The sequence below is a fragment of the Schistocerca gregaria genome, chromosome 2 (genome assembly GCF_023897955.1).
Source record: "Schistocerca gregaria isolate iqSchGreg1 chromosome 2, iqSchGreg1.2, whole genome shotgun sequence".
In the NCBI taxonomy this organism is placed as follows: domain Eukaryota; kingdom Metazoa; phylum Arthropoda; class Insecta; order Orthoptera; family Acrididae; genus Schistocerca; species Schistocerca gregaria.
In genome coordinates, this window is record NC_064921.1 from 519095825 (window position 1) to 519111952 (window position 16128).

Below are 16128 nucleotides of genomic sequence, written 5' to 3' on the forward strand. Positions count from 1 at the left end.
CTCAGTCTGGTCACAGTCCTAGCTGGCCATCCACATCACCTGACCTGTCAGCGTGCAATTACTTCCTCAAGAACTGCGGCAGAACATTTTGGATGAGACTGCAGCAATCAAACAGTCCAGCTCTGACCCACCTTCAGCAACTTGCTGACCGGGGTCTAAAAGTGACAATAGATAAATGGTGGTCACTTTCAGTATCTGCTACAGTCAGATTAGTACTCTATTTCCTTTCCTCTGCTGTGCTTCATTGTTCCCTGTGTAATCTTACCCTCCCACACAACACTATTAAATTTTTCAAAGTGTATTCATTAGTTTCAAAAGTTTTGTGAGGTGTAAGATATACAAAAGAAAAACTTTTTACTTATCTTCATTTTCTCTTGTTGTTGGCTCCAAGTCTTGCGTCTAGGGGCACATTCTTGCAGCTGAAATTCTGATTTAACATTGTGGGTTCTTGATGACTAAATAACTGATGAAGAACTATCTGTTGCTATGATTTTCTTTTCTCTTATCCCATTCTTCTATATCACACTGACTTTACAATCTCCTTTTTCATAAAACCATCAGTTACATTGTTGTAGACAAAATTTAAAAAGCATATGCTTTTCCATCAGAGGCATGCCCACTACTACTAATATTCTGTAGTACGCACAATATACCAAAGATTTTACAAACTTTCTTGACCAAAGTAGAATCTTTATCACATTATATCATTATTTTGTAATTGATCCACAAATAAATTTAATAATTCACATTAGATTGTGCAATTAATAATATATTTTGTAATTTCAAATATTTTTAAAAGAAGGGTAATTTTATGTACAGAATATAACAAATCAATTTCTTTTTATAGATTTTAGCCTGAAATATAATACATTGTATACAAAATCAAATGAAATTGTTTCAGTGAGACAGCTGAGATGTTGTTGTTGTGGTCTTCAGTTCAGAGACTGGTTTGATGCAGCTCTCCATGCTACTCTATCCTGTGCAAGCTTCTTCAACTCCAAGTACCTTCTGCAACCTACATCCTTCTGAATTTGCTTAGTGTATTCATCTCTTAGTCTCCCTCTACAACTGAGATAATGTTCCCCTAAACGAGATTCGAGATTAATCCTGGTATCGGCTACTTGTATAGGAAAAAAAAAAAAGGTTATAGTAGAAGAGGGTGCCCGATTACACTTGAAACTCTGTTCTCCAGGCAACTTTTATTTCCCACTCTTAAACAGAGTATGCTACTAGGCCTAAGATGTCTGATATCATAAAGTATGCTGTATTGTACATATTATAATAAAAAAATAAATAGTAACTTCAAACTCACCAGATGTAAATTCGAGGCAATCTAGCTTTTTGTATCTACGTATTTTGCCTCTAACCTGAATAGTATTAATGTCACCTTCTTCTCCAAGAAAGACAATGCCACACCTGAAATGGGACAAAAAATTGAAATTATTTACAACTAACCTATTGATCACACAAAATGTCATCCTGTGAATTCATTGAACTGATTTAAATATCTGGTAAATGTGAGATTTGAAAATAAAGCCCGCTGAATTACAAACAATTTTTTGTAATTTTTTAATATTTTATGGTGAGAAATTGCCATAAATGTAAGATGAAAAATAAATTTTTAACACAGAATATAAATTCAATTTCCAAACTGCCCAAAGAGATGAAAAAGCCTTTTATTATTTTCAAATAGGCAGAATATGATCTTTTCAATGCAAGTGACTGCAGTAAGTATGGAAGATATAAATGAAACACAAACTCGACAATGTTTTTTTATAAAATTTATTTTACATTACATAACAAAGTAAGTATGAGTGATGTTTAATTATTTGCTGTGCAATACAGTTGAGTCCTACATATAACAATGATACCTCACACTTCCCATATAAACTTCCTTTCTTATCTATCACAGTATTCCCAACATAAGTAAGGTATTATTTAACATATTAATATATTAATGTTTATTTCAAATTTCAGACTACCTGTAAAAAGTAAACATATTTGAACAGAAGAGTATTTCGAAATGTCTGTTAACTCAGTAATATTTTCGTATTGAGTGCAACATCTTCATTACATTTCTAGTATTGATTCCATGAATTGAGCTATTGGTTTGAAAAAGTGATATATTTTTAATGACAAAATTAATTAAGGAATAAATATATTGGGAAGCTGTAATTAGTATCCCTAGTTCCCTAAACAGGCTTCTGCAGGATGTTCTTGGGTTCACACTACACAAAACTCTTACTGCACATTTTTGTGCCCAGAAAACTTTAGCTTGGCTTGATGAATTGCCCCAAAAAATATGGGATTATTTTTTGGGGTTAATTCATCAAGCCAAGCTAAAGTTTTTTATATCCTTAGCGCTTAAGTGCAGATTTTTGCTGATGCCAGAGGCAACATTTGGGTCATGAAAGCCACAATTGTTCAACTATATAAGGTCCATGTTATGGATAAATAACTTCAACAGCATGCAATTTGAGCATATAGTAGCTAGCTTGACATCCTGACTTGAGCACCATACAGTACTTTTCGGATTCTCTCAGGAGCAATATTGTCATTCCAGAACCATCACTGCACCAAGTGTAATTTTTAAAGGAAAACGGTATTCACTTCCTATGAAGTTCACAGGCACTATCATTAATAGTAATGCAAACTACCACGTTTTCTGTGCCACCGCTTGATGTTATAATTTTCAACTGTGATATTAATAGTGTTATGTCAAACTGAAATTTCAATTGTGTACATTTGAAACAGCTTTTAATACAAGCATAAATTCCTTATCCTGAACAATGTTTTCATATTTTATTTATGCTGCATTTGTTTAAGTATAATCACATTTGAGAAACAGTTTTATGAGCTACCATAGTTTTTGTGGACTGCTTTGATTTATGTAAATCTGCATAAATGAAGATTAATTATTTATATAGAATGGGTATTGATCTGCAACTTAGCATTAACTATCATTTAATAAATTTCTTTGAGAATAAATATGCCAAGAATTGAAAACAGAAACAATGCTGCATATATGTATATCAAAATCTTACCTTGCACTTGCCGACACTAGTGCCTTTTCATCTGGACTAGATGCTTGATAATCTAATTTTGAGTCCATTTCAACTTGGTCATTATTATTCATGCCATTATTTCCAGACGTTATCTGCACTGAATGACACAAGGCCAAAGCGATCAAGAAGTGTTCTATCTCTGGCTGAAACAGATAATCATACTGAAGGCAAAACACATTACACTGAAAAGAGAAGGAAAATAACGTCAACTCTTTTTTCCCTACATTACCTAAATGTTAATATAATAAAAGAGTTTGCTGCTTTTACCTGACAGCAGAAATTACCATCATTTTGTAACTGTCAGTTTTAGTTGAACTTCCATCTTTGTTTATTAGTACTCTATTTAGTTTTCTACTCAAATCTCACTTTAAAAAAAGTACAGGTTTCATCGTTTTTTTGTGCATACCTATTTTCAGGTACATGATTAAAAAAATTGTTTTTAAGAATATAAAAATTAAGCAATGGGGCAAGCATTGCCTAAATAACAAATTCAGTGTATTATAAACCCATATCATTTGTCACACACTTTGAACTGCTCACTGTATTACAAAAAGGATAGCTTGCTGCTCGCAATAAAGATGACACGTTGAGCTGCAAACACGCACAGTGAAAAGACTGTTACACACTGAGGTTTGGACCATGAAGACTTCTTCAGAAAAGAAAACACACTCAAGCAAGGGCATATCATGCACACATTATCATGCTCTTTGGTACCTTTGATCACGTGTGTGTGAGGTGTGCTTGCTTGTGTGAATCTGAGTGTTTTCCTTTCGTGATCTGTGGATTATGGTGTAGAAAACAGTTTCACAGTGATTGTGTTGGTCTAAGCAACAGTGAAATACATCTCGTGAGAAATTTGAAAGAGCGAATTAAGTTTTGTTGTAAAGCATGCGAGTCTGCCTTACATGTTCAGCTGACGAAAGAGGTAGGAACTGCAACGGATGGGGAAGCTGTACAATATTTAAGGGAAAGCACGTCAAGTGCAGAAGTGAGTAACATTAATGAGACAAAAAGCTACAGCCACGTTGTAAAAAATAGTGTTTGTAATAACGGTAAAGGAGAAATCGAAAAGTTAAATGAACAATTAAAAAGTCTTCAGCTAGTTGCTGATATACTGAGACGAGATATCACTAAACTTGAGAACAAAAACTGTGAGTTAAAAACATTAGTTGCGAGCAGTAAACGCCAAAAGAGCATAAACAACTTAAACACGCATTCCAGTGAAAGTAAAGGTCAAAATTGTGTAAATAGGCCAAACTCAAATGCCAGTGAAAGTAACGGTCAAAGCTGCGTAAATAGGCCTAACTCAAATGCCCTTCAAAGTGAAAACAGTGGCCTAAAGTGTGTAACCAATTCAAAAACTATTTCTCGTGTAATGCCAAACAAAGTGACTAAAAAAGTGCCTTGCTCACAACAAAACACGTGGAATAAACCTAATCTCGTGTGCACAAACAAGTTCAGTGCGTTATCAGAAAGCAGCAGCAACTCCATAAACATTGAAAGTGAACAAGACACCCAACGTGGAGATAAAGACATTGCAAGGAGCTGCAAAAACATAGCCAACAGCCAGAAACAGTGAACAAAGAAACACAATGTGCTTTTCCTAGTGGACAGCCCTGGAAGAAAGCTAGCAAATATTCTACAAGATGTGAAAAAGAATCTTCGTGCAACTGGCATCGTAAAACCTGGTGCGAGGACAGAAAATATTGTTGGAGGCATCTCAGAACACAAGAATACAACAAGGGACAGTGACTTTGTTGTTTGTGTGACTGGTGCAAATGATGTAGCACATGATGAAGCCAAAAAGTGTATAACAGGTTTGAAATTTTTTTTAGATGTAAATAAGGTGGAAAACACTATTGTTGTGATGATACCTCATAGACAGGACTTGATCTATAATTCATGTGTTAACAAAGAGATTCGTAAAACAAATATTAAAATCAAACAACTATGTTCCATTTATGCTAAATGCAATGTTGTGGATATTAGCAGACTTGAAAGAAATTTGCACACTGAACATGGTGAGCATCTACATTACCATGGGAAAACATTTTTGTGTAAGGAGATAAACAAAGTTGTAAATGAAATACGAGCACGCAGCAGCCTTGTCTTAAAAGACAGTCCCACAGAGCATGCCTGTACACCTCATTTTTTGGAGAAAACGACATTACAGACGAAGGAAAGTTAGAAACCACATTAAGTGGAAACTGCAGCGGTCTAATTCATTCAGATAATTGTGCAACTCTAGATCATATAGCGAAAATAAATGAATACAGGTTCTGTGAAAGAAGAATACCATTATGTAGCAGTGACAGTTTCATCCTCCTTCATATAAATGTACAATCTCTTAGATGCAAAATCAATGAATTACAATACTGGCTCGATAAAATCAACTGCAGTGTTCTATGCATCAATGAACACTGGATGCAAGACACTGAATTAGACTTGTGTGTTCCTCTTGGATATTTGTTAGTTACAAGCTACTGCAGAAAAAGTATTACACATGGTGGGGTCTCAATATATGTCAAAAGTAACCTTGAATTGCACTACTCAGTTATAGATCTTAGTAAAATATGCCTTGAAGCTACAACAGAAGTAGCTGGTGTGGTAATGCACAAACAGAAAACTGTAATTGTCTCAATCTATCGAATCCCAGGCTCTGATGTGATAGTATTTATAGAAAAAATTAATACTTTAATATTGTTGTTGTCAAAATATAAACAGCATAGAATTGTAATTGTAGGTGATATTAACATAGATATAAGGGGAAAGAGAAAAAATGTAATTCATATGATTAACACTCTAAAGTCATTAAACTATTACTGTCTCAATGAAAAACTCACTAGACTGAACGCATGCCTTGATAACATAATTAACAATGTACAAAGGGACTCCATACAATGTGATGTAATAGAATTAGGAATATCAGATCATGCAGGGCTATGGCTTCAAATAGAAAAGTCAGCCTTCAGTTCTACAGAGAGAGAAGTGACATATAGAATTTTAGGTGAAACCAATGTAAACAAAATGATAAACCAGTTAAAAGTAATGGATTGGACTCATGTAATGGATAACAAGAAAATGATTAATAAATGTTTTTCCATTTTCCTGACAGAGATCAAGCATATAGTAGAAATGACATGCCCCTTGGTAACCAAAAGGTACCAGAGTAATGTTACTCATAAGCAACAAAATACTAACAAGTGGTACACCCCACAACTTAACAAACTCAGAATACTACTGATGATTATGAAAGACAAATCTCATAACCATGATAGGGACAAAGAAAGTTACACTAAAATGAGAAACCTTTACAGATTATAAATAAAAAATGCTAAGTGCTGTGCAAATGATGAATATATTTTAAATTCTAAAAATAAATGTAAAGCTGCCTGGACTGTCATTAAAAGGGAAATTAATAATACCAATAAAGAAAGGAGTATCCCTATTGACTGCAAAATTCTCAATGAATATTTTGTAAATAGCGTCACCACCCCACCCATCTATTCTGCCTCTGATGCAGAAGCATTGCTCACTTGTGCAAAACAGACAAGCTGTGAGAAGTTCACTTGGACCCAAATCACATTAAATGATATTCATAAGTCAATAAACAAATTAAGTAATTCCAAAACAGAAGATTATTATGGACTCAGTAATCCCATCATTAAATGTATAACAAAATAAATTGAAATGCCATTTCTCTCACTATCAAACAGAGTACTTGATGAAGGAATATTCCCCGACTGTCTTAAGCTCACAGTTACATTGCCTGTGTATAAAAAAAGGTGAAGGAAACCTCCCAAATAACTACAGACCCATTTCAATAGTACCAATCGCATCCAAGTTAGTAGAAAATTGTGTGCATAAGCAGATATACAGGTATATTGAAACCAACAAAATTTTTAATGAACAACAGTTTGGCTTCAGGTCACACCTATCAACTGTAAAAGCAGTAGAAGCTTTGGCAAGCAATGTTTATGAAGGGTATGAAAAAATGGTATCAATGTCTGGAACACTTATTGATCTAAGTAAAGCTTTTGACCCAGTGTCACATGACATACTCATCAAAAAGTTAAAATACTATGGTACTGAAGATGACACACTCCGACTATTCAGATCTTATCTAAGCAATAGGTTACAACTTGTATATGCAAATAAGCAGAGGTCAGAAATACTCCCTATAGAAAGAGGAATACCCCAAGGCTCTGTTCTTGGACCTTTTATGTTCATCGTCTATGTTAATGACTTCTCGAATTACATACCGTGTAAGAACATACTATATGCTGATGATATGACATTAATAAGTACAGGAGAGAACTTACAGAGTGTACTGGACAAAAATAGAGAAATGATGCAAATGGGTAATTACTGGTGTCAGGCTAACCAGTTGTGCATAAATCAAACAAAAACAGAAGAAATAATATTTAATCTCAAAGTAATTAAAAATGAAAACAAAACAGTGAAATTACTTGGACTAATCATAGACCAAAAGCTGTCATGGGAAGGACACACCAATTATCTATGTAGTAAACTAGCATGAGTACTTTTCTTATTGTATAAATTAAGAAACAGTGTGAGCAAGCAACTGCTACTCCACTCATACTATGCTTTTTTTCATTCCCAACTGCAATATGGAATATTTCTTTGGGGTAACTCCCCAGGGGCTGAATGTATTTTCGGATGGCAGAAGAAAGCAATCAGGTACGTGGAGGGGTTAGCACCCAGAGAATCCTGCAGAAATTATTTTAAGTCACTTGGTGTAATGACAGTGCCAAGCATGTACATATATAACTGTCTAATATATGCCAGAGAAAATCAGAAAAAATTGAACATGAGATGTGATGTGCATGCACACAGTACAAGAAACAGTCACCTGCTGGACTTGCCTTCCACAAGACTTGCTGTAGCCCATAATAACTATAAGTACTTAAGCCTAAAATTTTTCAATAAGTTACCATGCTCAGCTCGTACAGTACCACTAAATAAATATAAGAATGCATTGCAAACCTGCCTAGAAAACAACGAATTCTATACAGCTGAAGAATTCTTAGAAACTAATCATCAAAATATATGTTTTACCTAAGTTATGAAGAAAATGTTTTGATATTATACACTCCTGGAAATGGAAAAAAGAACACATTGACACCGGTGTGTCAGACCCACCATACTTGCTCCAGACACTTCGAGAGGGCTGTACAAGCAATGATCACACACGCACGGCACAGCAGACACACCAGGAACCGCGGTATTGGCCGTCGAATGGCGCTAGCAGCGCAGCATTTGTGCACTGTCGCCGTCAGTGTCAGCCAGTTTGCCGTGGCATATGGAGCTCCATCGCAGTCTTTAACACTGGTTGCATGCCGTGACAGCGTTGACGTGAACCGTATGTGCAGTTGACGGACTTTGAGCGTGGGCGTATAGTGGGCATGCGGGAGGCCGGGTGTACGTACCGCCAAATTGCTCAACATGTGGGGCGTGAGGTCTCCACAGTACATCGATGTTGTTGCCAGTGGTCGGCGGAAGGTGCACGTGCCCGTCGACCTGGGACCGGACCGCAGCGACGCACGGATGCACGCCAAGACCGTAGGACCCTACGCAGTGCCGTAGGGGACCGCACCGCCATTTCCCAGCAAATTAGGGACACTGTTGCTCCTGGGGTATCGGCGAGGACCATTTGCAACCGTCTCCATGAAGCTGGGCTACGGTCCCGCACACCGTTAGGCCGTCTTCCGCTCACGCCCCAACATCGTGCAGCCCGCCTCCAGTGGTGTTGTGACAGGCGTGAATGGAGGGACGAATGGAGACGTGTCGTCTTCAGCGATGAGAGTCGCTTCTGCCTTGGTGCCAATGATGGTCGTATGCATGTTTGGTGCCGTGCAGGTGAGCGCCACAATCAGGACTGCATACGACCGAGGCACACAGGGCCAACACCCGGCATCATGGTGTGGGGAGCGATCTCCTACACTGGCCGTACACCTCTGGTGATCGTCGAGGGGACACTGAATAGTGCACGGTATATCCAAACCGTCATCGAACCCATTGTTCTACCATTCCTAGACCGGCAAGGGAACTTGCTGTTCCAACAGGACAATGCACGTCCGCATGTATCCCGTGCCACCCAACGTGCTCTAGAAGGTGTAAGTCAACTACCCTGGCCAGCAAGATCTCCGGATCTGTCACCCGTTGAGCATGTTTGGGACTGGATGAAGCGTCATCTCACGCGGTCTGCACATCCAGCACGAACGCTGGTCCAACTGAGGCGCCAGGTGGAAATGGCATGGCAAGCCGTTCCACAGGACTACATCCAGCATCTCTACTATCGTCTCCATGGGAGAATAGCAGCCTGCATTGCTGCGAAAGGTGGATATACACTGTACTAGTGCCGACATTGTGCATGCTCTGTTGCCTGTGTCTATGTGTCTGTGGTTCTGTCAGTGTGATCATGTGATGTATCTGACCCCAGGAATGTGTCAATAAAGTTTCCCCTTCCTGGGACAATGAATTCATGGTGTTCTTATTTCAATTTCCAGGAGTGTATAAGCTAGTTATTTACTGTGATTCTTTTCTTGTGTGTGTGTATTTAATTGCTGTATAAAACATTGTTTACATACTGCTGAAGAAAAGGTCTTTAGTTCCTTTTCTCCTCTTTCTGTAACTATTTGAATATCGTACTGAAACTAAAACTCTCTGTAAACTTGGATGAAGCCAATTGTATGAAAAATACTGAAAGGCTAATAAAAATATTCTATTGTATTCTATTCTAAAGAAAGCTTTGGATAATAGTTCAAAGAGCAACAGTTTTTTTCACCATGCCTGTCTATAACTGAATGTGTCATCTTTGGGGTGAAGTGCAATTTATCCTTTTTATAATATTGTTGATATTCAACTTGAACCTTCCATTGCTTGAACTACTCACTGTATAATAGGTGCACACTCTTTCTTGTTTGACCTTAGATGATGATAATTATTATCTTAGAGGGAGGTGTATGCAAACTCTGCCACGCTCAAACCCTCACACAGTTCAGTTACTGTGCTCCATACTGAGCTTTGAGGTTGCACCAAGCAATGACAAATCACTAATATTCTGACATCTTCCAAATCCTCCTGATTTCAAGAAAAATTGCATGAATAATAGTCACCCCGAGACAATAAAAAATCATACTTGGGAAGATAAGCAATCAACTAACAAGAATTATATCATAACTTTCATGGAAATGTATAAACATCACAGTATTGTGTTACAAGACCAATTATAGTTTTTCCAAAGTGGTCCATGTAGGTTTCATTGTGACTGAGTAATGTGTGCCTGCAGAGTGGTGCCCACAGTATAGCTTCATGTATACCATACAAGAACGACTGAGTGCTATTTGTCTTTGTTTTTTGACCCAGGGGGAACAAAATCATCTGAAATCTCAGAATAATAAAGGATCAATATGGACATAGTGCTTTAAGTAAAATTAAAATGAAAGAATTGATGGCAAGGTTAAAAAACAGAAGACACACAGTCATTGATGAAATGGAATGTTGGTATGGATCTGAGCTGAGACAGTGAACTCATGTTAAACAAAGGATTACTGTTAATGAAATTTCAAATTCACAAATGATTTAAAGCAAGGCATAAACCCCCGCCCCCTCCCCAAAAATCAAGCATAATAAACATGGCTATAGAAGTACACGACGTCACAAAGAAAGTAAATCACTCAGAAGAAATGGTTGGATGACAGTGTAACTTCACACATCGACACACCACTGTAAATGATTAGAGTACCAATTCTCTGTGACAGGTAGAATGGCCAAAAGCATGCATTAGTGGTGCTTGTGCATAGTGTTGTTACCGGGCATTGTATGGCGTATAAGGAGTGTGGAAAGCAGCCATTGTCGAGTGATCATTGGGAAGGATGTGGAGATGCTGCATACTAATATACAAGAAAGTTATTTGCACTAGACAGAGTCTGAAAAGGGCTTCATTGTGGGTCTCCATTTGGCTGGCTGTTCAAATCATGCAATATCCAGATTTGCAGGGCATTTGGATGTGACAACGGCCTGATTTTGGACTATAAGGGAATGTAGGTGCCATCTGAGAACAGGTAATTAACGCCCTCCAACTTTCTGTGTCATCATGCAGCATTAATGGCATACTATCAGCAACTGGCCTATGTAATTTCTGTCCCATGTGTAGGCTACCATTAACACTACAATGCAATTGGCTGCGTTTGGAGCAATGTCATGACTGGGAAAATTGGACTGCTGATGAATGTCATCATACTGCATTCAGTGATGAATCATGATTATGTATTACTTCGAATAACCATCATCAATTATGGCAGTGTGCTGGTGAGAGACTGCACTCTTCCATTGTTTTGGAGAGGCACAGCAATGTTACTCCTGGGGTTATGGTCTGGGAAAACAACCATTATAACTTCAGGTCACAGATGGTATGGCTGAGGGAACTCTAATGACACAATGGTAGATCACAAACATCCTGTATTTTTGTGTGTTACCTCTCATGCAACAATCTCTGGTGCCATTTTTCAACAGGGCGATGCTCAGGCATATAACATAGAGTTTCTATGAACTTTGATGTTGAGGTACTCCTGTGGCCAGCAAGATCCTCAGATAACTCCCTGATAGAATGTGTATGGGACTATCTCAGGCTTCAACTCCATCCCAGGTCCAGTATCAATATATCACGGACTATTTACAACAATGGTGGGCCAGCTTGCCCCAGAGAGGATAGAATGGCTTTCTGACACCATTCCTAAGCAAATCAGTGCACACATCCTGACCGGACAGGACACAGTATACTGATAAGTTGGCTCATACTGTCAAGTTCCTTGTAAATATGACTCAATTTTGTAATCACTGAAACAACATTATACACCCTCTCAACTAATGAAGTTTCATTTTGTCTTCTCCTCCGCTTCTGGGTGCTTCACTCTTTTCATTAGGCAGTGTATTTGATGTGTACCAATGAACACTAAACCTCTATGATCAGACTGACAACTGTATCAGCATCTATCATCTGGGGCCATTTGGACGTGGTCTGGAGGGTAATGTGGTCAGCCATTTTCAGATTCCCAGATCTCTCTCTCTCTCTCTCTCTCTCTCTCTCTCTCTCTCTCTCTCTCTCTCTCTCTCTCTCTCTCTCTCTCTCTCTTTTTTTTTTTTTTTTTTTTTTTTTTTTTTTTTTTTTTTTTTTTTTTTTTTTTTTTTTGGAGCCGAACTGCTAATACATGTAGCTCCTCGGTTGGGCTCACAAGGCTGGGTGCACTCTGTTCCAGTCCTTCCACCAATCAAAATCTATTGCAGTGCCAAGAACTGAAACTGGATCCTCCACAAGGTAGTCAGACACACTAACCACCTAGCTATGAAGGCAGATTCAATTGTCACAAACATGATTAAATTTCTCAACCAACTATGACAGGGGTGGAGAGGGTTATTACTATGGAAATATGACAGGAGAAAAGTTCTGAGTGCACCACTATGAATTAACGAATAAAGGAAATCAAAGGAGTAAACATGTTGCTTCTGATGAAGAAAAAACACTTTTTTTGACAGTCAAGGGCTCCATACTGGTCTAGCAGTGGTCCAGCAGAAGAGTTAAACAATGGCTAGTGTTCACTAAAGAGATACTTAATTGTAGCTTGTTATGAAATCAAAATGCTGCAGACTTCTCTCATAAGGAATACTGCTGCTTCTTAACAAAGTGTGTCTTTAAACAGATGCACATATTAATTATGCAATATGGCATCTAAAATTTGAAATGTTGTAACATTCACTGTAAAGCATGGACTTGGTGCCATCAAATTTTCACTGGCTTACACCTTTGAAAGAACATTTGATAGGGCATATTGTGTAGAGAACAAAAAGATCAAGGGACAGTGCAAAAGGAGTTGAAACCCATGTAAATAATGTCTGGAGGACATACACAATCTTGTGGACGCACAGACCAAGTGTGTTGCCAAGCAAAGTGATTGTTGGGAAATAAGGTTGAAGCTATTCAGTGATGAGAACTAGACAGTGATTTTTTATGGTGTGGGGCTTAAATTATATTCATAATCGTTATTTTAATGAACTGTTCTTTCATCAACGTTTGAAATTCAATAAACAGAAATAAATTCCATATTTGACCTTTTTAATAAACACAACAGTGTAAAAAAATTACAGTTCTGCTGCAACCTCCTCCTTTTAAGATGAAGACTGTACTTAAATACTGGCTACATTTTAATCTTTACTGATGTGTGGCTAATATTAATGTCATCACAATTAAATGAACAACAGCACAGTCAAATGGCTGTGTGTTCATTAAAAAATTATTGTATGACTGTTGCTCAGTAATATCACAAACTGTTCCCATTTTTTCTTTTACACAGTCACCAGAATTTTCCAAACACTTTTGAAACTGTGGAACAAGCTATTAAAGTATTTTATGACAAATATTCATGCTTGGGATGCCAGCCAGTCCAGAGCTGAAGTTTTCAATGCTTCATTGTTATACAGATGTTAAGGAAGACTCCACTATCAGGCTGTAGGTACAGATGACAGTCACTGCATACAAGCTTCCATCTGAGTTTCTGACACACTTTATGTGCAGTTTTTCATATAATGCTCTCCAGGACAACTGCAGTAACTTTATAGTGAAGTGACTAATTCTGCAGTTATGCTTTTCTGATTTTCCACTACTTTATCACTCACATACACAAAAATGTTTTCTTTTTTCCTCCTCATGCACATTTGCATGACCTTTACTAAGTACAAAACCCTTATTTTTCATTCACTCCCTTCTGGAGGCTCATAACTATCATACAATTATAGGTGAACATCAACCACATATCCCATTTTGTACTAAGAAATCAAATCAATGACCACAACTCACACACAATTGTATCGTTAATTTTGCATGCTATTTAACTCACTACCACACAAACATGAGGATTGATCACTATCACAAGAGATGAGGAAACAATGATATGATGAATTTTGGTTACTTCTATACACATGGTCCATATTACCTGTTGTGCAAGTACATGCTGTTTATTGCTGTCACATTTTTTGGCTAAATGGCTTTAGATGCATCAAGTAAAGAGCAGCAGTAAAATATGTTTAAAAAAACACTTTAACACTGACAACATGCATGGCATGTGATATACATTTGCTACATTTGGTCGTAACTTCATTGTACTAGTTAAGAAAACAGTTTTTAACCTATAACACAACTTATCATGAAGAATATAAACTAACAAAAAACAATTTGTAGACACTTACTGTCATGCACTGTAAGAGAATACTGTTCCTTTCTGTGCCATCTTCTGTGAGCCTGAATAGTTCTCCATTATTCTCAACATATGCCACTCCCCCAATTGAACAGCGGCGAAACTGCATATCATTTTCTGTTAATGTTCCTGTTTTATCTGTAAACAGATATTCAACCTGTAACAAAATGACAGAAATTATGTGCCTGAAGCAATAATTACCACTATGTAGTACTCATTATTTTATTCACATAAGCATGTAATGTTAACCCACCCCATATTTATTAATAAGATTCAGTTGTCTACTTGTCTTCCTTGTATTAGGTTGTCAAATGGCTTTTCACTTCTTCATACACAAAGATGATTCTTATTTAATTAAAAAAAGTGGCTGTAGCACAGCATTAAAAGACAAGCTTAATGACAACAAATTATAATAAGGCTTCCTGACATACACAATGTGATCAAAAGTATCCAGGCACTCCCAAAAACATACATTTTTTAATATTAGGTGCACTGCACTGCCACCTACTACCAGGTACTCCATATCAGTGACCTCAGTAATCATTAGACATTGTGAGAGAGCAAGATGGAGTGCTCCGCGAAACTCATGGACTTTGAATGTGGTCAGATGATTGGATGTTACTTGTGTCATAAGTCTGTATGCAAGATTTCCACACTCCTAAACATCCCTAGATCCACTGTTTCCAATGTGAGAGTGAAGTGGCAACATAAAAGAACATGTACAGCACAAAAGCAAACAGGCTGACCTTATCTGTTGACTGACAGAGAGATGGTTGTATGTGTAATAGGCAGACATCTATCCAGACCATCATACAGGAATTGCACACTGCATCAGGATCCACTGCAAATAGTATGACAGTTACGCTGAAGGTGAGAAAACTAGGATTTCATGGTCGAGCAGCTGTTCATAAGCCACACATCACTCCAGTAAATGCCAAACGATGCCTCGCTTGGAGTAAGTAGCGTAAACATTGGACAATTGAACAGTGGAAAAATGTTGCGTGGAGTGACAAATCATGGTACACAATGTGGTGATTCATTAGCAGGGTGTGGGTATGGCGAATGCCCGGTGAACATCATCTGCCAGAGTGTCTAGTGCCAACAGCAAAATTCAGAGGCGGTGGTGTTATGGTGTGGTCGTGTTTTTCATGGAGGGGGATTGCACCCCTTGTTGTTTTGAGTGGCACAATCACAGCACAGGCCTACACTGATGTTTTAAGCACCTTCTTGCTTCTCACTCTTGTAGAGCAATTAGGGGGAGGCGACTGCATCTTCCGACAAGATCAAGCACCTGTTCATAATGCACGGCCTGTGGCAGAGTGGTTACAGGACAATAATGTCCCTGTATTGGACTGGCCTGTGCAGAGCTTTGACCTGTATCCTACAGAACACCTTTGTGATGTTTTGGAACACTGACTTCATGCCAGGCCTCAACGACTGACATCGATAACTCTCCTCAGTGCAGCACTCCATGAAGAATGTGCTGACATTCCCAAAGAAACCTTCCGGCACCTGACTGAATGTATGCCTGTGAGAGTGGAAGCTGTCATCAAGGCTAAGGATGGGCCAACACCATATTGAATTCCAGCATTACCGATGGAGGGCGCCACATACTTGTAAGTAACTTTCAGCCAGGTTTCCGGATACTTTTGATCACATAGTGTAATTACTGTGCATCAAACTGGGATCTGAACATGCAGTTTTGCCTTTACAGGCAATTATCTTACCCAAGATTGAGCTACCTAGCTCACTGCTTGAATTCTTTCAGTATTCCACTGCACTTAACAAAA

General features: G+C 38.0%; 1 protein-coding gene across 5 annotated transcripts in view; it reads right to left on the reverse strand.

Moving 5' to 3' along the window:
• The window catches only part of LOC126329703 (phospholipid-transporting ATPase IF-like), a 613381-nt gene that overhangs the window by 77678 nt on the left and 519575 nt on the right, over nucleotides 1-16128 (reverse strand). For all 5 annotated transcript variants that reach the window (XM_049996202.1, XM_049996201.1, XM_049996200.1 and 2 more), the window contains 3 exons: nucleotides 14331-14495; nucleotides 3045-3208; nucleotides 1313-1416 (listed from right to left, as the gene is read on the reverse strand). In XM_049996202.1, coding sequence (XP_049852159.1) covers nucleotides 1313-1416; nucleotides 3045-3208; nucleotides 14331-14495 — 433 coding nt within the window. The remainder of the gene's footprint in view (nucleotides 1-1312; nucleotides 1417-3044; nucleotides 3209-14330; nucleotides 14496-16128) is intronic.